This window comes from Eretmochelys imbricata, chromosome 4 (genome assembly GCF_965152235.1).
Source record: "Eretmochelys imbricata isolate rEreImb1 chromosome 4, rEreImb1.hap1, whole genome shotgun sequence".
NCBI classification, from domain to species: Eukaryota; Metazoa; Chordata; order Testudines; family Cheloniidae; genus Eretmochelys; species Eretmochelys imbricata.
This window is the reverse complement of record NC_135575.1, coordinates 95,521,181-95,545,874: the sequence shown is the minus strand read 5'-3', so window position 1 is coordinate 95,545,874 and position 24,694 is coordinate 95,521,181. Positions and strand designations below refer to the sequence as shown.

The 24,694-nt window shown below is 42.3% G+C and overlaps 1 protein-coding gene across 3 annotated transcripts in view; it reads right to left on the bottom strand.

Annotated features, from left to right (window-relative positions):
* Positions 1-24,694, bottom strand: part of NFXL1 (nuclear transcription factor, X-box binding like 1) — an 86,897-nt gene that overhangs the window by 41,676 nt on the left and 20,527 nt on the right. For all 3 annotated transcript variants that reach the window (XR_013345986.1, XR_013345987.1, XM_077815691.1), the window contains exons 11-14: positions 21,854-21,944; positions 8,407-8,527; positions 3,919-4,075; positions 2,893-2,984 (exon numbers count right to left, since the gene is read on the bottom strand). Coding sequence is in view for 1 of the 3 variants with exons in the window: in XM_077815691.1 (XP_077671817.1) it covers positions 2,893-2,984; positions 3,919-4,075; positions 8,407-8,527; positions 21,854-21,944 (461 nt within the window). In the remaining 2 variants the exon portion in view is untranslated. The remainder of the gene's footprint in view (positions 1-2,892; positions 2,985-3,918; positions 4,076-8,406; positions 8,528-21,853; positions 21,945-24,694) is intronic.

The following is a 24,694-nucleotide window of genomic DNA, read 5'->3' as shown; positions in this document are numbered from 1 at the left end:
TTAAGGAGAAAATGTAGCTAATTTTATTCTTGTTCTCAGCACAAAACTGTACTCTAGAGAAAACTCTCTTACACAGCAGTTTAACACAGAAACGACATCTATATCAACCTTAAATACAGCACTGCTATATTCTTGTGTGTGTATTTAGGGGGCTTATAGCTTTACCTAACTTTAATCAGGCTGAATTTTTCCATGCGGGGTGTCTGCCTCACGTGAAATCTGGGAAATTCAAGGACAGGGCTATGGAAAAAAGGGAAAATATGTTTTGTCCATGCTAAAAAAAATTCTGATATTTTATTTGAAAAGCACTTGCAGACCCATGCTTTAGAGAAGGAATGTGAAATTTTGCAGGGGTGTGACCTGTGTTTCATGGATGTGCATTTTGCTGTCCCCATGAAAATCCATCCAAATTTGGCCAAGTCATAAACCTCTGAAAATGTGGGGAGGAAAAGAAATTGGAACTAGAAGCCTGGAGAGGGGGACAGGACAGAATCTGGGCCTAGCTAGGCAAGAAGACTGGGGATGAAGAGCGGTGGTGGAAGGTGGTGAGAGGAGACAGATTTGATGAGAACCCTGAAGAGTGGACAGTGGGACTGGCTAGGTGAAGAGAATGGAACTGGAGTGGGAAACAGACAAGACTGGGACAGGGCAGAAGAGGTCACACTGGGGGGACATGGGTAGTGTGCCCTCTACCCCAGCCTGGAAAGAAACCCAACTTTCCTGAGTTTTGTCATTTCTCTGCTATCAGCAAAGGTGTAACAAAAGTGTTTATTCGCCCTCTAGTGCTGGTCCATTTAGATTACTACCTTATGACTATTAATTACTCCAAGAGTTCAAGTGCCACGTCTGTGTGGTGGATATAAAAGCTCCAACCCACCTGATGAACCATGCTGGTGTCAGTATGATGCCATGTGATCAGATTTGTTTTCCAGTTTGCTAGGAAATTACACACACAAAATGTCTAAAAGAACATTAAGTTTGCAAAGGTAAAGTGCTTAAAAACTAAGAAATGCCAGAATTAAGGTTGCTGGTGCCACCTGAATTTGCCCTCCTTGGGTGTATGCACTATGTAATCACATACTATTTTTTTCCCCACTGTAACCCTGCCTCATTCAGCACACAAAATGGAGCTGCTCTAGGTAAAAAAAAAAAAAAAAAAAATCATACTTGTTTAGTGAAGGAGGCTGTTGTCTGTAGGACCCTGCTTCATTTGTTCCAGAAACTCGAAAGTGAGTATTGAAAGAGGCAGGAGACTACAGGAAGACAAAGGAGGGTTTCATGGTAAAGGCAGTTAAATGCTGCCCTGGAGAAATGGATTCTATCCTAGCCTCTATCACGTATCTGATTGGTGGTGGGTTGCCAGCGGGGAGAGCCCAAACTCCTACGAAGGAAATCCCAACCTCTGGATCCCTGTGTGTTTTAAGCTTCCCTGGGTCTCAGAAAGTTACAGCACTGTTTCCTTCCTTCATCCCTGTGGCACATTTCCTGCGCACCAATTCTCAGTCTACTACACCTTACTGAGTAGCCCACCTGCCTTAGGCCCCAGGACCATGCTGGCCCCCCAAGATACCCCAACAGCTGGAAAATATACTCTCCCAGAATCCCATCAAATACACAAGCCTTCTGGGTTATAGTTTAACTTTCGATAGAGGCATGTTGTAGTTGTGTATATGTTATATGCTTCACGTTTTGCACAAAGACATTATTTGCTCTTTAATTACTCAGATGAAAAATATATGGATCTTTAAAAAATAAACTCTACGTGCATTTCCCTTCACTGTAGCTCACCCTTTCCTTGGGAGTCCTTTGGGGACCACCTGCATTGGTGGTTCTCCAGTCCCCTTGCCTCTGCCAGAGCCTGCAGTAGCTTCCATCATCCTGAGGTAGTAAAAATGGCTGAAGAGAACCCTGAAGAGAGCAGTTCCTGTATTTTTATAACCTTCCTGTCCCTGTCAGGTGACTCCCAGGATCAGACTCCTCAGGTGATCACAGAACCCTGCCAGGTAACTTCAAGACTACATTTCCCACAATAAACCAACTCCTGATGGGGATACAGTGTACTGTTTAGGGATATTCCTTTTCAATGGAAGGGCACTTCAGATTTAATGACCTTCTATTAGCAATCCTATCCCACTATGCTGTTGGAATTTCAGTCCAACATGGAGGTAAACTGATAATAGAGAAGGACAAAAAGAGGATGTACATTCAAAATTGAGTCAAAAGATACATACAGAAGGTTCATAATTTCACAGAGAATTAGAATGTATCTGTACTATCTTTTACATCATCAGAGCCTCTGCAACGGAGTTCCTATGTGATGCTAGTCAAATCATTTAAACCAGACTTTTCAAAGGTGGTCACTAATTCCCCATTTTGTGGGTAACTGACACAAGATACTGGATTCTAATTTACAGAAGTGCTGGGCATTCAAAGCTGCAAGTGAAGTCAATGGGAGAAGTCCTTTGAGCATGAAGTGCTATATAATGTTACATACTCTGAAAAATAAAGTCTTACGTGTCTCAAATGGGACACCCAAAATTAGTGGATATTTTTGCTCTCTCTGTGCCTCAGCCTCCTATCTGTAAAATGTTCTTTTAACACAGCTTTGTGCATTTGTTTATACAGATTTTAAAATCAGGCACTTATTTTACTCTTCCTATCCATCCCTTAGTGCATCGAGCAGACCATTCTAAGATGCTACCTATTAGCCACCAAAAGAAATTCCCTGCCTTTAGAGATACTATGTTTCCACCAAAAATGTAAGTCAGACATGCTGCATCAGTACAAAACCTTGTAAAATTCTGAAGCACAAAAAGTGATGCCTTCAAAAACACATTATATAGCAATGAAAAATTTGATACAATTTCAAAGCAAAACTCCTTTTATACTTACGTTAGTAAAGGAATCTGACATGGGGGGCAAGGTAATGCAGTTTGAATAAAAGCTGGCTCAGATGGCTGTTCCCAAGGCCCGGCAGGTTGGTGCTGAGAGCAAAACAAATACATTGCTGTGTTTATATTATTGCATTATATAAATTGTGGCGACAACTCTGAGTCAACTGTTTAGCTATAAATATCCACAATGCCTGGTAAGATCTTAGTTCTAACAGGTCTATTTTCCCCCATCTGAAGAAATTCTATTACTAGAACTAAGACATGAATGCAGTACATGCCTGGATAATCATTTCATTTTCTGTCATGGCTAAGAATAGGAGACTGAAGGCCAAGTGGCTTTATTATACCACAAGTCACGATTTCATTCCCTTACTGTTTAACCTGAGGACAAGGACAAGTCAAAAATTAATAAAATCATTCTAAATGTTGAACAACAGAGGAAAGGTAAGTAAAATTAACAGTACATTCTCACCTGTTCAAAATACTCTACTCCAGGAGTATGATTACTTTGAAGTTCTTACTATACTTTGCACATGAAGTTTAAGGTCTGAAAGCTTCAACGTAGAGTTTCCTATTTTGAAACATAGTTTCCTATTTTGCTTCCTAATATGATAGTTTAGCAAATACCTGCCAGCTAACCATCAGTTTTAATACAGAGGCAAATAAAAATTAAGTTGACAGCTGATATTAAAAGCAAACAAGATATTAAATAAAATTGTTGACAAAAACTTAAACAACATGGGGTGGGGGGGAGGAAGAGGAAAGAAAAGGAAGACTAGATTTACCTGTGGAAATACATGAAGAATCGAGTATCAGTTATGGCCAGGATAAAAAGCAATTAGATTTTAAACAAGGCAAGTAGAAGCAGAACCTTAATTTTTCAATTAAGTATCACGCAGCATATCGATCCCTAAATATTTACTCCTAGTAGCTATACTTTCCAACATAAAATCAGGGACAGAAGTGTTCATTTTCTTGTTAAGCAGAGTGCTAGTACTTAATACATTTCTGGCTATTGTCTTACCAAGCCAGTTTGCTTCACAAGAGCTTCATCGTGGCAAGAAGCAGGACACAAGTGACCGCACTTTAACACTTTCTGGCAGGACTGACGACAGGCAGGGCAAGGACCAAAGTGACAACTGTGTTTCTCTTGGCTGGGGTGATGGCAGGTTGGTGGCCGACTAAAGTAGAAAACCAAGAACAAATACAATATGAAACATGTAACTGCAGTCCCTGGGTATATGCATTAATACAATCACAAAAAATTAGGGAGCACAGTTTACTGTACTTAATAATTTTAAATAAAACCGATCAGTTATATTTAGCAGTGCTTTGATATGCTTATATAAAGCCACACATACACACACACACAATGTATTTCACTAACTCAAAATGACCTTAACACATAATGTCTGATTTGCCATACTAGAAAAAACCACTGGTCCATCAAGTCCATTAGCCACTTCAGGGGAAGGTTAAAAAAAATTTTTTTTATACACACACACACACGCACGCGTGTGTGTATGTATGTATGTACCTACCCAGTTATAAAGAACTATGTATTAGGGAAATGCCTTCCTTCACGTTATACCTTGAGCAGGATTAAAAATTTACAGAGCTTAGTAATCATAAAATTATCCAGCAATGATATTTGACTCTGGGCCCCCTGTGGCAGTGAATTCCAAAGGCCAACAAAACACTGCAGGGAAATGCTTCTCACATATGTTCCAAGATGCACGAACCATTGTGGAACATCCATACCAATACAGACAGTCCAGCACATACAGTGTTTTCCAGCTCCACCTATTAGGAAGCAAGAAGGTAAAGAATCTAACAAGACCCCAGTTTGTCCACTATGTTCTTATATGGCCTCAAACTCTGTGGAAGCCAAGCACCTCACAAAAAAACACTGATGATTCATGAGTTCATCCTCACAATGATTGGGAAGAATGATCTCCAATTTATAAATGGGCAACAGACATGGAAGGTCCACAGAAAATGAGATATAGGAACTGAATGCAGATTTCAATTGTCACTCAAGTACTCTAATCACCAATCTTCCTCCGCCTTCCACTCCAATTTAGACACTGCCTACTTCTCACATTTTTGCAAACCAGCCTTTTGCTTTCATCGTTTCCCCACCATCTTCTTCTCAAGACAAGCTGCACCCAAGAGACTTCAGCAGCCCCATCATCTCCTCTGCTGCCTACCAACGTAAGCAGCTCTACTGAGATCAGGCTGGCTCAGCTTCCACCTTTGCTTTAAGTGAAAAGTCAAACGTGGCACTTCAGGGACTTCAGCCACTTCTTCTCAGGACAGCCGAATGAGCTATTAACTTGAAAGTGTTATGCTCTTCTTGGGCACTTTCACTAGTGCTTTCTCTCCATCCCTGTAAACCCTCATGAACCATCAAAAATTTAAGATTTTCTGGATAAGAGAGCCATTCAATCAGTTGCCATAGGCAATCGGGGTAGGTCAGCTCAGTATTTTACTTTCATTACTCTTTCAAGCACAGGAATATGAGGTTTTGCAGTTGCGTCCTGCACTTGTGCAAATGAAAGGTTTGGATGGAAGCCTTAGGTCTCCTACCCCCCGCCCCCCCCCACACACACAGAGGAAAGTTTCCATTGCTCAGCTGACCTTCAGGATACTTATCTCCATGTCCCCATCCACCTGGGCCACTGGAATGTTCTCTACCTCGCGACTGACAAACACTACCAGTTTGTCCCTCACTCCTTCAGTCTGTTCTATATAGGTTTTTTACATCATCCTCTTCCCTGTAGCATCTAAGCACTTTCCAGTAGTGCACTATATGACAAGATTAACATCTGTCACATGTGGTTTGTTCTCAATCCTCAGTTTTTCATCTATCCCCCTGGAGCTTCACAAGAACCTGGCAATTCTAGTGGCCAATTTTGATCAGTATAGGATATACTTGTTTCCCCCTCTCAAAGGCATCCTGATCAGAATCCTGTTGAAGCAGTTATGGGACAAGGTTCTGTAGTACCATGCAACCCAGGGCTTCCTAATCAATCAGGACAGTTCACATTTGCTTCTTTCAGGCTCTTCTGATCCTGGACAGTAAAGTGGCAAATGGACACACTTCTCCAGATAGGCTTTAGGGCTCTATTGAAAAGACCCAAGACGTGAAATAATCTGGTCAAAACCTCTCTTTTTCTTCTGAACCACATTGTATCCTGTGGTGAGCTACATCCTGGGTTTATTTTCAGCATCTACAATACTTCCCTCTGGCCAGATGGCATTCTGCCTCTTCCTCCAAAAATCTCCTTTTCCACCAGCTGTCTCTTCCTTCCTTTCTAGATGTTCCAATTTACCCGATAACATGGTGAACCTTTCTTTTGCTACCCTTTTCTAGTTTCTGACTATGGATACCAGTCCGAGGATATGACTTGCACCAGCATTCCCGCACACTCTAGCAGACTTGGTTCCTTCACAGAGACTGATCATCAGCTGACTTGAGTCTCAGACCATCTTAGCCCTTCAGACACAAAAGGTATTGTACTTTCACAAGTACCTTCTGATTCAGCCTGGCAACTAGGCTGAGCAAGCAGGGACCAAGTGCACGCTTACTTTCAGAATCCCTCTCCTGGATCTGGGAAAGAGTGTCACTTCTTGTCACTTCAGGCAGTCTATCTGCAGGGGAAAACTGGAAGGGCAGTTCAGCTAACACCAACTGACAATCAGTGAATGACATTTCATTACCCTCAGCTTCAAGCAAATATGCTGCATCCTGGAATTTCAGTGATTGACTGTTACAGAATAAACTGATCTATCTTCCTTGCTCTCTGTACACTCAGGGCCTCATGCAAATATGTTAATCTTTAGCCCAAAATACTAGGCAAAGAGCCAAGATTCTGCTCCCCACAACCTTACTCCTCCCGCTCCCCTCAGTGCTTAAGGTGGTGAAACAGGACAAAGAAGAGATAATACTGTTAGTCTCTTGGTGAGACAGACACCCCTGGTTTCAGGAGCTGATGAGCCTGTTGGCAGATTGGGTCAATCTTTGAATCACATCAAACTATCATTTTCCCACTCTGCCAAATTCTGCTTTTCCCAGACAGACTTCACTTCCCAGATAAACAGGTTGACATTCTTTGTGTCTCATTCACAAGCATTCAGAGAGGTGTAGCAATTATTTTGAGAACGGTCATAAATCCATCACCACCAGACAGCATCTTGCTTGCCCACGAGCAAGTAAAACACCAGGGTCACAAACTGGTCAAAGATCAGTCTGCTAGTCATAGCCACTCCCCAGACTGAGAGTTGAAGACCTCATTTCAAAGGTGTTTAAGAAGCAGTGCAGTCTTCTCTACAAGTGGTAAAGTGCTGTCAATCCAGATCTGTCCATATCTGAAAACTGTTCCTTCAGATGCAGTTCTTCACAGGGTAATAAGTTAAGATCTCTTTCATATGGTAGTGCTATAAAGTTTGCTGTGTGTCAGTGATTGTCCCTACTGCTGGGGTAAAAGAAGAGTGATGTACAAAAGAAGTTACTCATTGGCAATTTCTTGTGTCACTGTCTCTCCCATACTACATCTCACTCTTTTTCCATAAGATGAGATGCTCCCTTATATACTTAAATCTCTTCCCTTCAGTTCTCTAACTCTCCTGCAGAAAGACACTTCCTAAGAAGGCAGGACTGTGACCTTATTTATAGTTTGACAGATTCTTTGCCTCTTTGAGGTAGAGCCATGACACTGTATGTCCTGCAATGTTCCATAATGGTAGAAGAGGACTGAAAAAAATAACTGCAAGCAAATAATTTTCCTTTAACATTATTTATTTTAACTTCATAGTGAGACAGTCAAGCTGGATCTTTAACAACTCAATAGAACCATTAAACCATTTAAATATACATGTACTTAATTATTAAAACTGTTTTCCTTGAACAAAGATAGCTGACCAAATTGTTTTCAGGCCTATGCCACAGAAAAGCCTATCAAGCTATTAAGCTTTAAAACGAGCACATTCAAATCAATAAAATACATTTTCTATGGATTTCAGTGTGTTTTCCTCTTCCCATACCCAAAGACCACTGATTTCAGTGTACTTTCATATCATATACAGATTTTTTTTTAAATGCCAGCTCTATTGGCAAATGAAAAGATTTCAGTAGTGCAAGGTATAAGCCACTAAAACCATACTTCAAGGGTAAAAATGAGAACAAGGCCTTTACTCCTCAACATCAACAACTCTGACCAATTAAGAAGGAGAACTGTTGAGCTGCAAAGAGATGCAGTCTTCTGAGGACAGAAGAATAAGAGCCAGCCAACTAAAGGGGGAATCAGAGTGCAAAGGACATTGGTGCAATCATCTGGTACAGAGGAGTATAAAAACAATCCTGGGAAGACAATGGTCTTGCATACCATAAATCTGACATAATGCATCCCTCACAGAAATAGAAGCAAGTAAGTATTTAGATGCATTCAAATCCTTCAAGTCATCCAAAGAACTGGAAATTAATGTGTGCGCATAAGTCTTCTGTACCAACCTGCACAGCTCTTTGCATTTTGGAGGCTTGGTGCTACGTTCTCTGCCACAGGGTACTTTGAGAACAGTTTTACCGCAATTGCACAACACATCTACTGTCTCTGGGCATGGGTAGCAACTACCTAAAACAAATACATGAACAGAGTGATAGTCAAAATATCCCATTGCTTCTAAAACGGTAATCACCACAATTCTGAATTTGGGAACCTTTTTGTACTAATCTGTCTATGCTGCAGGGTCTGAAGAAATAAAACCTGATGTTACACTTGCATCTCGATTCAAAGTTTCAAGAACTAATTTGAAGAGACAATTTCAGATGTTTGAAACAAACATTAAGTTTGACTGTTCTATAGTGATATACTATCCAAGAAAGAAAAGTTCAATTTGTAGACTTAAAATGGAAGGCAGTATCATCAATGCAAGACAAGTCATCCTGACCAAATGGCATTTACATAATGCTATTTATATTTCACAGACTCTTATGAATGTGAAGACAGATTATAGCCTTTCATTAATTTCTGAAAGGTCAACAAAGAAAATCAGATTTCTGACATTTATAAGATGCCATTTTGCAACTTTTATCATGCTTGACAAAAATGCAAATTTGTTGCTTAACTGCACAGACGCTGATAAATTGCACCTATCTAATAAGTCTTCCTCCTTTTTAAATGATTCATATTAGGAAATACTAATAAATATTTCAAAATTAAAAAGGTAAACATCAGAGAAGGTTAAAACATCTTTTTTTAAGACTCTTCCACTCATTTTATTTATCAAATACCAAATGTAAAGTTTTATTGTGTGTGCCACTCCTGACATCAATTGCATAAGAAAGCAGATGCAGAGATGGAAAGATTCAGGTTTTCACCCAATATCTGTAACTATTTTCTTGTTAAGTTTATGAAAAAATATGTATAGTTTAAAACCATTAATGGGGATATAACTTTGCGGATAATCCTGGCTGTCTCAATGGTATCGGAGATGCAATATTTCTAGAATCAGGAGTCCTCTCACTGATAACACAAACAAACTGCCCAAAAAGGATATGCAAGTGTCCAGTTTTTATAAAAAATTAAAAGCTCTACGGCAAGGCTACACCTCAGACTCTGGATAATGCGTGTACAACTTATTTAAATATTTGCATCAATGGGGACAAATACTAGCATTTCTAGAAAAATGGAAGGGGCAGATACGAGATTTGACACATTTGGGGCTTTCCACATTTTGCATTCCTACGTTTAATACATACTTCAGAGGGTCATTCATATTTCTGCCTACTTCTGTCACTTTTCAGCTGACAAATGCACCTTTCCATGAAGAACAGGTGATAGCCATTGTGCATGCAAAAGATTCTGGAACTGCCCTATCAGTTATGCAGCAGCAGAAACGGACACACCCAAGTTAGTGATGAAAGGGACCAGTGCCATTTTCTTTGGGAAGGACATTTTTGCTGTCAACAAAAGAGGGCAGCAAACAGTACCATGCTAATGCATAAAAAGTACTTTGCCAAGGTTTGCAGCATTTTCTCATCTGTCTTGCACTCATTAAAACAGTGGTATTCCTGAGGTCAGTGCTCTTCCCTCTCTCAGTGCACAGAGCATCAAGAGTGTTAACTCTGCAGTTACTCTTGCATTCAGCACCCTGATGTTTTTATAATTTAAAAGTGAAAATAAAGTTTACATGGTTTAGGTAGGAAGAACATACCTACATTAGGGAACAGTGTAAAAAAGAAAGAACGAACAAAAAATACTCGAGGAATCACTCCTTGTTTAACAGGTTTCAGAACAACAGCCATGTTAGTCTGTATTCGCAAAAAGAAAAGGAGTACTTGTGGCACTTTAGAGACTAACCAATTTATTTGAGCATAAGCTTTCGTGAGCTACAGCTCACTTCATCAGATACATACTGTGGAAAGATCTTTTTATACACACAAAGCATGAAAAAATACCTCCCCCCACCCCACCCTCCTGCTGGTAATAGTTTATCTAAAGTGATCACTCTCCTTACAGTGTGTATGATAATCAAGTTGGGCCATTTCCAGCACAAAATGTTTAACACTTGTTTAACACTACCTCTTGTCAGTGCTAGAAAAACGGACCTGTTTAATAATTTGTTCCAGATCTTTCCAGGTCTCACAGGTCTATAATTCTCCAGGTCCTCTTTGTTCCCCTTTTTAAAGCTTGGTAGTATATTGGCCCTTCTCTAGTTCTCTAGGACCTCATCTGTTCTCCCTGAGTTCTCAACGACAATTGTTAATGGTTCCAAGATTGCTTCAGCTAGTTCCTTAAGTCCTGTAGGATCAATTTTATCAGACTCTGCCAATTTGAATACATCTACCTTACCTAAATATTCTTTAACCTATTATTCCCCCCCTATTTTGACTTGCTTTCCTTTCCCTTTGTTAATGCATATTGTGTTAATTATCTGGTCATACTCACAATTAACCTTTCTTTAGTGAAAACTGAAGCAAAATAGACATCCTGATATTCTTTTACTCTGCAGTTATAAGGTAATGATACTATGAAATAGCTTACACTAGAATAATGTATTTTTGCATTAAAACTTGAAGACCTGATTTTAGACCAAGTTATTTTCAACTGAAAATGTTCTAAACCATTTTAATATCCTTCCCTGCATCCTGAACTAGCAGTTTTCTAACTACATGAATGTTATCTTGTTCCCTTCAAACAAAAATGCATGGTTGTCAGGCAAGAAATAAAGAAAAGGCCACTTAAAGTCTCCACACATTCCAAACCATAAATGAATGGCCTCCTGTTCTTTATTCCCAGTTCTCTTTGTTTATATTTCTATTTAACACTTTGAATAAGTCTGTGTTAAAACACTACACTAATAAAGTTGGAAACAAGATTTAACGCTCCAAAAATGTCTTAAAATATACTTAGTATCAAAACAGAGCTCTCAATTTGTGACACAGAATAAGCTACACATTGACAGAGAAACCTACACAAATAACACTAAAAGGAACAAACTTTTCCCACATAAAGAAGCTACAATTACATTTGGACAGCAAAATGAGACCATAAACCCAAGTGTCTGCAAAATAAACGTCTCCAAAATTGTTTTGGAGAATTTATCATCTTTCAGCAAACACTATTGGTCCCAACACAGCCACTAATGCATCTCTTAATGTGCAAAGGAATTAATTAATTTAAGAAGTAATCTCACAACATTCCTTAATTCATAAATTAAACAACCCATGTTTTAGCCATCCAGAGAACAGTAAAACTTTAAGGCCAAACCTCATTTTATGACATTGCTGTAAAAACGTAAGGAGTTCAAAGGCTTTCTGAAAGGAAGTGGCCATTATGGAAAGAAAGAAAGAAAGAAAGAGAGAGAGAAAGAGAGAGTGTGTGTGTGTGTTTATACACACACACACACACACACTTTTTTACTAACATTTTAGAGGTTTTGGTGTATAAAATTCAGTGTATGCACATATATTAGTAAATCTAGATATGCTGTTTTAACAATTACTAAGTTATAGTAGAAGACATTAACATGTGACACTAATGTGTTCATGTGACTACGATACTATTATGATAAATCAGAACTGGCATATGAATTTTATTCTTATTTCACAGCACCTATAAATGATCAGATCTCAAAGTTTCACTTCTGCCTCATGTGTTTTCCCTGGACATCCACATACTATGTGATGACAGGCAACAGAAAGTGGAATATGATATTAGTATAAAATAATTTTAACCAGGCTGCAAGACGTATCAGTCACATTGGATTTTTATTATTCAATTTAAGCCAAAAGTTAAAGAGTCTATAACATATAACAAACTAATTATTGTATGCACTATTATTAAGGCTAAGAGTCTGTCATGGATTCCATTACTTTCCATGACCTCCATGACTTCTACAGTGGCTGGTGCTGGCTCAAGGGCTGCCTGAGCTGGGCAGCCGCAGGGCCAGCAGCAGCAGTTTGGGTGTGTGGGAGAGTGCTCAGGGCTAGGGGCAGGGGGCGGAGGACTGCAGGGGGCGGAGGACTGCAGGGGGCGCTTACCTTAGGGTGAGGGACTCCCCAGTTCTCACTGGCATGGCTTCCTTGCAGCTCCTAGGCAGCGGAGGGGTCTCCGCACCATGCGCTGCCTGAGCCCACAGCCAGCACTTGTGGCAGAAGCAGCGGAGCCCCTGTATGGCCTCTGCCTCCGTCGCCTAGGAGCTGCAGGGACATGAACCGAGTAGGAAGCCCCTGCCAGCCCCACCAACTCCTCCCCCCAGCACCAGCAGGAGTCCCAGGCCACCCCGCCCAGCACCCGCAGCACCCCTGGATCGCCTCCACCCACCCAAGTTTTAGTCAGGGTGGGTATTTTTAGTAAAAGTCATGGACAGGTCACAGGTCCATGAATTTTTGTTTACGGCCCGTGACCTGTCCATGACTACCAAAAATACCCATGACTAAAACATAGCCTTAACTATTATTCGCTTACTGTTTTAAAAAAATATAAAATGGTTTGCACAACTTATTTTCTGCAATTTGGCTGCACTAGTACAAACTACTGAGGTAGCAGTAACACCCTGTTTTTCCCCCACAGAACAAAATTAGGGTTTCCACAGTTTTGGAACCTACTAGCACACCATAACAATGAACCTGCAAGCTGAACTATAACTGAGCTGAAGTTCAGGCTAATGCTATATTCCTTCTGAGAGGCACATCACACACAGAGATAGCTCTGACAGACTGCAGACTCTAGTCAATATAAGAGAGACAGCTTAATAATGATAAAAGCTGCCAGGTAATTTGTTATTGTTCTTGTCTTTTTCTTTCACCCAAGAGTTCTGAAGGAGCTCTGATATGGAATTGTAGAACCCATCACTTAAATTAGCCTCTGTATGAAATGATTGGAAGATAGCTAATGTAATACCAATTTTTATAAAAGCCTCCAGAGGGGATCCTGGCAACTACAGGCTATTAATCCTAACTGCAGTACCAGGCAAACTGATGGAAACCTGTACTTAAGTACAGAATTACCAGATACATAGATGAACACAATATGTGGAAAAACAGTCAACATGGCTTTTGCAAAGGGAAATCTTTTAGAATTCTTTAAGGGGGAGGGGGGTGTCAACAAGCATGTGGACAAGGGTGATCCAGTGCATACAGTATACTTAGATTTTCAAAAAGCCTTTGACAAGTCCCGCTCCAAAGGATTCTAAGCAAAGTAAGCAATCATGGGATAAAATGGAAGGTTGTCTCATGGATCAGTAAATGGTTAAAAGACAGGGAACAAAGGGCAGGAATAAATCATCAGCTTTACAGTGGAGAGAGGTTAATAGTGGAGTCCCTGAAGGATCTGTACTGGGACCAAAGCTGTTCAATACAGTCATAAATGGAAAAAAGGGATAAACAGTGAGGTGGCAAAGTTTTCTCAAAATACAAAATTATTCAAAATAATTAAGTTTAAAGCTAAATGTGAAGAGTTACAAAGGGATCACGCTACACTGAGTGATTGGGCAACAAAATGGCAGATGAAATTCAGTGTTGAAAAAGCTAAGTAATGCATGTTGGAAAACTAAACCCAATTACACATACAAAATGATAGGCTCTAAATTAGGTGTTACCACTCAAAAAAAAGATCTTGGAGTAATCGTGGACAGTTCTCTGAAAATATCTGCTCAATGTGTAGCAGCAGTTAAAAAAGCTAAAAATGTTACGAACCATTAGGAAAGGGACAGATAAGAGGACAGAAATTATAATGGCACTATATAAATGCATGATATGTCCACACCTTGAATACGGTGTGCATCTCTGATCTCCCCATCTCAAAAAAGACACATTAGAATTGGAAAAAGTACAGAGAAGGGCAACAAAAATGGTCAGGGGTATGGAACAGCTTCCATATTTGGAGAGATTAAAAAGACTTGCACTTTTCATCTTGAAAAAGAGAGGACTAAGAGCAGAGACCAATAAAATCAGGACTGGTATGGAGAAAGTGAATAAGGAAATGTTATTTACCCCTTCACATAATACAAGAACCAATTAAATTAACAGGCAGATTTAAAAAAACACAAAAACAAACAAAAATACAGTAACTCCTCACTTAAAGTCGTCCCGGTTAACATTGTTTCATAGAATATCAGGGTTTGAAGGGACCTCAGGAGGTCATCTAGTCCAACCCCCTGCTCAAAGCAGGGCCAATCCCCAATTAAATCATCCCAGCCAGGGCTTTGTCAAGCCGGACCTTAAAAACCTCTAAGGAAGGAGATTCCACCACCTCTCTAGGTAACCCATTCCAGTGCTTCACCACCCTCCTAGTGAAAAAGTTTTTCCTAATATCCAATATCCTTGTTACGTTGCAGATCAATTAGGGAACATGCTCGTTTAAAGTTGTGCAATGCTCCCTTATAAAGTCGTTTGGCAGCAGCCTGCTTTGTCCACTGCTTGCAGGAAGAGCAGCCCGTTGCAGCTAGCTGGTGGGGGCTTGGAACCAGGGTGGACAGGCAGTCCCCCCATCAGCTCCCCATTCCTCTAAGTTCCCTGGGCGGACCCAGCAGGCTATCAATTGCAGACAGTTCAGCTGTCCCTCTCCGCACTGCCATGTGCTGCTCCTGCCCTCTGCCTTGGAGCTGCTCTCCAGAACCTCCTGCTTGCCGTGTGGGGGAGGAAGAGTGTGTTTGTGTGTGTGTGGGGGGGGGGAGGGGCGAAGGGGGCGGGAGAGAGAAGAGAGGGACTAAAGTCAGGGTGTCCCCCTCTGTCCTGTTCCTGCACCCTGCTTACCCTTCCTTCCATAGAGCAAGGGGACACACACGACAGGGCTCAGGACGGAAGGCGCTTCCTAGCAGCAGCTGCTGTCTCAGCTTGCTGATTTTCTTAAAAGGGCAGTTTACTTAAGAGTGGGGTCAGCGTACTCAGCCCTGGTCTACACTACGAGTTTAGGTCGAATTTAGCAGCGTTAGTTCGATTTAACCCTGCACCTGTCCACACGACCAAACCTGTTTTGTCGACTTAAAGGGCTCTTAAAATCGATTTCTATACTCCTCCCCGGCGAGGGGAGTAGCGCTAAAATCAACCTCGCTGGGTCGAATTTGGGGTAGTGTGGACGCAATTCGATGGTATTGGCCTCTGGGAGCTATCCCAGAGTGCTCCATTGTGACCGCTCTGGACGGCACTATCAACTCAGATGCACTGGCCAGATAGACAGGAAAAGGGCCAGGAACTTTTGAATTTCATTTCCTGTTTGGCCAGCATGGCGAGCTGATCAGCACAGGTGACCATGGAGTCCCAGAACTGCAAAAGAGCTCCAGCATGGACCGAACGGGAGGTACTGGATCTGATCACCATATGGGGAGAAGAATCCGTGCAGGCAGAACTCCGTTCCAAAAGACGAAATGCCAATATATTTGCCAAAACCTCCAAGGGCATGATGGACAGAGGCTACAACAGGGACACACAGCAGTGCCGCGTGAAATTAAGGAGTGGAGGTAAGCCTACCAAAGACCAAAGGATGCAAACCGTCGCTCCGGGTCAGAGCCCCATACATGCCGCATCTATGATGAGCTGCATGCAATTCTAGGTGGGCCCCTACCACTACCCGTGGACACCTGCAAGCGGGGAGTCTCACGCAATAGGGATGAGGATTGTGAGGATGAGGAAGATGAGGAGGATGTGGTGGTGGTTGAGGATAGTGCACAGCAGGCAAGCGGAGAATCCCTTTTCCCCCAGCAGCCAGGAACTGTTCATCACCCTGGAGCCAATACCCTCCCAAGGCGTGCTCCCGGACCATGAAGCCAGAGAAGGCACCTCTGGTGAGTGTACCTTTGTAAATAGAATACAGGGTTTAAAAGCAAGCATGTTTAATGATTAATTTGCTCTGAAGACTTTGGATGCATTCACAGCGAGTATAGCTATTGGAAAAGCCTGTTAATGTGTCTGGGGATGGAGTAGAAATCCTCCAGGGACATTTCCATGAAGCTCTCCCGGAGGTACACTCTGTGTTAGCCTCAGGAGAGTGATATCATTCATGGTCACCTGGTTGAAATACAGGAAATTTGTTTAAGGAGACATTCAGAGGGTGCCTGTTCCTGCTGGGCTGTTTGCCTTTGGCTGAAAAGAAATCATCCCCGCTGTTAGCCACGCAGTGGGAGAAGGCCCGTTCATGGTGAGCTGTTCGTGTTCGGCCGACAGGGATCTTCCCTGATACTAGCCACGCGGTTTGGAGGGGGGGGTGTGTGGGTGTGAAGAGATTATCCCAGAGAATTGGGGGGAGTTCAGTTGTGCTGCACATTCACCCTAAAACAGCAGCCCCTCCTTTTAAATGGCTAACCCAACGGACTTTGTTTGATATGGGAAAGGAGGGCGCTGCTGTTTGAAACCGTTCCATGTTATGAAGGTTGAAGAGGCTGAACCCTTTGCCTTACCATGGCTGTCTGCAAGCCTAATTCTGTTGCCCAGCCAACTGTGTGTGATGTCTCACACCAAACCGACAGGCACTCAATATAAGAGGCAATATGCGACCTTGTACCAAAAGCACATGTGCTATGTAATGTGAATCGCTTGATTCAGTGTGAAATAGTCTTTTCTTTGTTCTCTAAAATGTATCTTTTTAAAATATTACTCTCCCCTTTTTCCTCCCACAGCTGCAAATATTTCTACGCTCCCCCTGTAATCTCCGTCCCAGAGGCTAGCACAGATTAGAATGTGAAAAAAACGCACTCGCAATGAAATGTTCTCAGAGCTCATGCAGTTCTCCCACACTGAAAGAGCTCAGCAGAATGAGTGGAGGCAGAGTCCAGGAAAGCGTTAAATGAACGCGATGAGAGGAGGGAGGAGCGCAATGAGAGGAGACAGGTTGCAATGCTGAGGCTAATGGGGGAGCAAAGTGACATGCTCAGGCATCTGGTGGAGCTGCAGGAAAGGCAGCAGGAGCACAGACAGCCACTGCAGCCCCTGTATAACTGCCTGCCCTCCTCCCCAAGTTCCATATCCTCCTCAGCCAAATGCCCAAGAACATGGGCGGGGAAGAAGGTGCTACGGGCACCCAGCCACTCCACCCCAGAGGATTACCCAAGCAACAGAAGGCTGGCATTCAATAAGTTTTGAACTGTAGTGTGGCCTTGTCCTTCCCACCTCCCCTCATCCACCACCCCACCCAGTGCTTCCCTCCTCACGCACCCCTCCCAGGCTACCTTGCGAGTTTTCCCCCTATTTGTGTGATGAATCAATAACGAATGCATGATTTTGAAACAACAATAATGACTTTAATGCCTCTGAAAGCGGTGATCAATGGGGGGAGGTCGGTTGGCTTACAGGGAAGTAGAGTGAACCAAGGGGGTGGGTTTTCATCAAGGAGAAACAAAACAGAACTGTCACACCGTAGCCTGGCCAGTCATGAAAAGTTTTCAAAGCTTCTCTGATGCGCAAGGCGCCCAGCTATGCTCTTCTAATCACCCTGGTGTCTGGCTGTGTGTAATCGACCGCCAGGCGATTTTCCTCAACCTCCCACCCTGCTATAAATCTCTCCTCTTTACTCTCACAGATATTGTGGAGCACACAGCAGTAACAATGGGAATATTGGTTTTGCTGAGGTTTAACCTAGTCAGTAAACTGCACCAGCGAGCTTTTAAACATCCAAATGCACATTCTACCACCATTCTGCACTTGCTCAGCCTATAGTTGAACTGCTCCTTACTTCAGTCCAGTGTGCCTGTGTATGGCTTCATGAGCCAAGGCATTAAGGGGTAGGCTGGGTCCCCAAGAATAACTATAGGCATTTCAACATCCCCAACAATAATTTTCTGGTCTGGGAAGTAAGTTCCTTCCTGCAGCTGTTCAAACAGACCAGAGTTCCTGAAGATGCGAGCGTCATGCTCCTTTCCCGGCCATCCCACATTGATATCGGTGAAACGTCCCTTGTGATCCACCAGTGCTTGCAGCACCATTGAAAAGTACCCCTTGCCGTTTATGTACTGGCTGCCAAGGTGGTCCGGTCCCAAGATAGGGATATGCGTTCCGTCTATTGCCCCCACCAGAATTTGGGAACCCCATTGCAGCAAAGCCATCCACTATGACCTGCACATTTCCCAGAGTCACTACCCTTGATAGCAGCAGCTCAGTGACTGCATTGGCTACTTGGATCATAGCAGCCCCCACAGTAGATTTGCCCACTCCAAATTGATTCCCGACTGACTGGTAGCTGTCTGGCGTTGCAAGCTTCCACAGGGCTATCGCCACTTGCTTCTCAACTGTGAGGGCTGCTCTCATCTTGGTATTCTTGCGCTTCAGGGCAGGGGAAAGCAAGTCACAAAGTTCCATGGAAGTGCCCTTACGCATGCGAAAGTTTCGCAGCCACTGGGAATCAACCCAGACCTGCAACACTATGTGGTCCCACCAGTCTGTGCTTGTTTCCCGGGCCCAGAATCAGCGTTCCACAGCATGAACCTGCCCCATTACCACCATGATGTCCAAATTGCCAAGGCCTGTGCTTTGAGAGAAGTCTGTGTCCATGTCCTGATCACTCACGTGATCGTGCGGTCGTCGCCTCCTCACCTGCTTTTGCAGGTTCTGCACATACTGCAGGATAACGTGCGAGGTGTTTGCAATGCTCATAACAGCAATGATGAGCTGAGTGGGCTCCATGCTTGCTCTGGTATTGCGTCTGCAGGAGAGCAGAGCTGCAGCGGAAGCGGTGATGACGACGGATGCCACAAGAATAGATACTTATACAGAACGACAAGAGGACCTGGGAGGTGGATTCATGGCACCAGTAGAGCAGAGTTGCAGTGGAAGCTGTGGATGACGACGGTTAGCAGCCCTACTGCACTGCCTGCTGACAGCAGTACAGCGTCTGTGTGGGAAAAAAGGCGCGAAACGATGGTCTGCTGTTGCTTTTATGGAGGGAGGGGCGACTGATGACACATACCCAAAACCACCTGCGACAATCTTTTTGCCTCATCAGGCATTGGGAGCTCAACCCAGAATTCCAATGGGCAGCGGAGACTGAGGGAACTGTGGCACAGCTACCCACAGTGCAACACTCCGAAAGTTGACGCTAGCCACGGTAGCGAGGATGCACTTTGCCAACTTAATGCGCTTAGTGTGGACATATGCAATCAACTGTATAAAAAACAGATTTCTAAAAATCTACTTCCATAAGATCGACCTAATTTCATAGTGTAGACATACCCTCAAAGGAGCAATGCACATTTCTCTCTCTCTCACACAGACATACACATGGTGTGTGTCTGTCTGCCATGCTGTCTCCCCTCTCTCCATTCATAGAATTATAGAATACCAGGGTTAGAAGTGACCTCAGGAGGTCATCTAGTCCAACCCCCTGCTTAAAGCAGGACCAATCCCCAATTTTTGCCCCAGATCCCAAATGGCCCCCTCAAGGATTGAACTCACAACCTTGGGTTTAGCAGGCCAATGCTCAAACCACTGAGCTCGTGCTGCCTTGTAGAGTGTGAGGCTACATTAACAACAATGAGTTAACCCTTGAGGGCTCAGCCAACTGCTAGTTCATCATTTAGCAGTAAGGCGTCCCCTGGGAAATATCCAACCCTCTGACTTCACCACCTCAACCAAGGTTCACAATCATCGCGGTGTACCAGTATTGTTTGTTTAAAACTTATACTGTGTGTGTGTAGTCTTGTCTTGTGAAAAAAAATTCCCTGGAACTTAACCTCCCCTATTTACATTAATTCTTATGGGGAAATTGGATTCGCTTAACATCATTTTGCTTAAAGTAGCATTTTTCAGGACCATAACTACAATGTTAAACGAGGAGTTACTGTACTTCTTTACACAACGTAGAGTCAACCTGTGGATCTTGTTGCCAGGGGATGTTGTGAAGGTCAAAAGGGTAACTGCATTCAAAAAAGAATTGGATAAGTTCATGGAGGATAGGTCCATCAATGGCATTAGCCAGGATAGTCAGGGACACAATTCCATGCTCTGGGTGTCTCGAAGGGTAGGTCTACACTACAACTTTACATTGGCGCTGCTGTAGTGGTGGTGGTGTCTGGTGAAGACGCCCTATGCTGACAGGAGACAGATTTCCCATCGGCTTAATAAGTCAACCTCCACAAGAGGCAGTAGCTATATTGGAAAGAGAAATTCTCCTGTCAACATAGGGCTGTCTACATGCAGGGTTAAGGTCAGTATTACTGAGGGTTGTGGATTTTTCCCACCCCTGAGCGATGTAGTTACACTGGAGTAAGTATGTAGTGTAGACCAAGCCTACACCTTTGACTGCAAGAAGCTGAGAGTGGATAACAGTGGATGGATCACTCAATAAATAGCCCTGTTCTGTTCATTCCCTTTGAAGCATCTGGCACCAGCCACTGCTGGAAGGGAGGATGCTGGGCTGGATGGTCTGACCCAGTGTGGCTATTCTCATGTTCCTTTGTAACTGGGATCTGGGGCTGCTGGAGGGAACTTTTCTTAGGTTCCTTGGTCATGTGTTTAGTAACTGGTTTTTATTTTTTCTAACCGGCAAAATACCAAACATACTCATCTTCTATCAAAATAAAAAAAATAAAAAGAAAAAATTGGAGCCCTCTAGCATAGGATTTCTCAACCTATGGGTCAAGAACCAAAATGGGGTCACCAGAATGTTTCAAAGGATCATGTGGCAGCTCCTTTACCATGGGGCTAGCTGGACTTGCCTCCCTGCTCCCGGCATTGCAAATCTATGGGAATCCAAGCGCCACTCACATTTAGCCCACTTGTCATGACGACAGGAGTCCAGGTAGGCCAAATTTTAATGAGTAGGACCACAACCCTATGAGCCAGATCACAATTCCACTCTCACAAGTCCAGTCAGGAGGACAGGGCCAGACCCGAGAAGCACTGCAATCCTGGAGTTTGCAATGCCTGGAGCAGAGCGCCACACCCAGCCAGCCCCACAGCACAGGAGCCGTAGGATCTGCCATTGTAGAGTGAGTGCCAGGCAGGACCCAACCCCCACTGGAGGGCAGGATCCGACCAAAACCACCCCCAGACTATTTACTGGTTTTCAACAGGCCATAAACATTTACAAATGGCTCATGAGCCCCAAAAGGTTGAAAACCACTGCATATTATGTTTCAGAAACCACCAAACATGACCACATGAACAATATGTAGATATAACTAGGCCTCACACATTGCATATTCAATAAACACAGTTACTTTTGTAGGTTAGTTTTTCTTTCAAAGACCAAAACAGTTATTACGATAGGTATTCCCTCTCAGTGGAACTTTGTCAAACAAAAGTTACCAGGTAAGAAACCCTGAAACTTGGCTGTCATTGTGCAAAATGAGAAGATCCAAATACCAGTTCCTTACTTATCCCTACACAAAGAGGCAGACAGACATCCAGGAAAGGAAGACAATTCTTCCAGGCAGCATGGTTGGAAAAAACCCATTCTAGTGCCAACAGAAACAATATTCCAACAAAAAGGCATCAATACAACAGGAATTTTTCAACATAGTCTTACCTCTGTGGCAAACTGAAGGACATTTGTGATTTCTACACCCTAAAGTCCGTCCGCAGAGTTGATCACAAGGTGGACAGTTTCCAGAACAACACTATAAAATAAAAAAAAACAAAACATTCCACGGAACTGGCTATTTTATAATTTCCAACATGACATCTTCTTACAATGCCATTCATATGAGAGACAGCAGAAGTACAGAAACTGAGCGCTTGTAATAAAAAGATGACACTTTCAAATGACTTTCTAGTGTCATTTCAATACATTAGCAAGGATACAGATCTTCTAGTAAAAAAAGCCCACACACCTATTAAGATGAATATCTAGAATACTTTTGCACATGGCTGACTTGTGAAGTCATTTTAGACTTAATTACTGCACAGTTTGTGTGACTGATTGTCATTAGCCTGGGTCTCCCGCAGCACTCTCCAAGATCTGTTTTTCCACCATCTCTGTGCCTGCAGCATGGGAATACTGCTTACACTCCTGTGGGATTTGTGGTCCATTCACTGTGCTTATTCTCAAGTGTGTAATACTATCCGTTCTGCCCAGTACACATGTATCAAGCAGAACAAGTGAATGGACTCCAGGGTAGGAGACAGAAATCGCTCTCCCTGTGAAAGAACTGAAGAAAGAACGGATAGGGATTAGCAAAAGGAACTTGGGCTTTTTTTTTTTTTGTTCAACTGAAAAATGGCAACTCTTTGTTCTCTTCACTGTACCGAAATTTTTAAAATGCTTCAAGAGTGTGCCAGTCAAAACTAAGAGAGGTTTCAGAGTAACAGCCGTGTTAGTCTGTATTCGCAAAAGGAAAAGGAGTACTTGTGGCATCTTAGAGACTAACCAATTTATTTGAGCATGAGCTTTCGTGAGCTACAGCTCACTTCATCGGATGCATACCGTGGAAACTGCAGAATGCATCCGATGAAGTGAGCTGTAGCTCACGAAAGCTCATGCTCAAATAAATTGGTTAGTCTCTAAGGTGCCACAAGTACTCCTTTTCTTTTAGTCAAAACTAAAAACCAGTTATCTTTACCTCAGTGTGACAAATCCAAATTTTTAAAAAGTAACTCAAATGAAAAAGATTTTCAAATTTTGCCTGACTGATCTCTTTTTAATTGGGCTCAAATACCCAAATGTGCAATTGGTATACATTAGCTGTTCCATGTTCTCCCACCCACATCATCTTAAAAAATGTCAATACTAAAATACCTCTTCTATTTCTGAAATATTTACTTTTAACATTTAGAGGATAACTAGTCAAAGGTAGGAAAAGGGCCCAAAGGAACTGGAACTCCCTGCTAACTACAACATTTCTTGTTCTTCGTCTTTAGAGAAAGAAGAGAATTACTAGGTCACCTAGTCTACCCCACTGAAAATTCAAGATTGCTCCTTACAATACATTTACTTGTGCTTTGTCTAGTCTAGTTTTTAAAACTGAACTGCAGAGCTGAAAAATGTCTGTACCTTCGTCATTTATGATGCATATAGATAATCTTAAAATTTTTTCTTTTACTTTGAGGAATGAAGGTTGTTTGTCTTTTACATTAGAAGTAAAGACTCAGCATCTCATCTCCTCTTCGTTGGGAGAATGAAGGAAGGGGAAGGCTGCAGCTCAGATGACAACTTTTTGTGACATTATTCCGGTCCTTCAATAAAAAGAGGAATTAACCCCTGATATTTCAAGTGTTAGAAAAAAGTTTTGAAGTGTCTGAGGCAGCCTTTGTATAGCATAAAATAGCAGTGCAGACAGTAATTTTGCTCAGCAGACCATCTTTAAAATAAGTGTGCTTGAAATAAAAAACAAAACAAACATCAGCTTGTAGACTCCGAGTCAGAAACTCCACCTTCCTATGTTTGTCTAACACCTCACAGATTCTGGATACTACAATACTACTAAGACTGCTGAAAAGAAATCCATAAACCAAAATCAAGCCAGAAATTCACCCATACAACTCAAAACACATAGTCAATCTGGTCATTTTCGTTAAAAATGACTGGTTGGGTCACTGAGATTTCTGAGGACATCTGATAGGCAAGCTACCAAAAAAGGGAGAAAAATAAAGACTGCTTCTTCTCCTCTCTAATATCCTATGGCTCCCTTACTGCATTCAAGGACATTCTTAAGGACGACAAAGAACAAATAATGAACAGGAAAAGGTACAATTTCAGACCCCTTACAGCTTTCCTCAGGTTCCACTTCTGAATTTTGCTCTTTCCAAATATGAATGATACAATGGGGGTAGAGTTACACTTATTTGCAGCAGTCAAATCTTTAAAAAGAGTCAGTTCCCATTTGGGCTGAGGTGTTTGCCTTGGCATACAGAGGAACATCGGGAGTTTTAGTTATAATAATGAAGCAAGCAATAATCAAGCAAAAAGCAACTTGGAGCCTCTTGACTATTAGTGCTCTCTCTACATACAAAACTGGAAATTATGCTTCTATGCATATTTAATTTGGCCTCATGGATCTACATATAGCAAATATAAGAAAGGAGAATTTTGAGAAACGGACTGCCTAAACTGATTTTTATAATCAAATTCTAGTACAGCCGCTTAGTGCCGCACCCGCATACCCTGAACACAAATGTCAGGAGCTATGAATCTCTCTAATGGATGATCTGATGTATAAGTGTACTCCAACTGCAACAATGATTATATTTGGGAGTTTTCATGTTTAAGTTTACTAGATATGAAATTATTTCAGAGTTGAGCACAGACTAAAACTTCTACAGCAAATTTTTGTGGTAATGTCGCCACATGAGCATACTACTCAACTCATACTGTAGATTTTTTCCATTGTGAAACTTCCTAATACCTAAACCACACTAAAATTGTAAACAA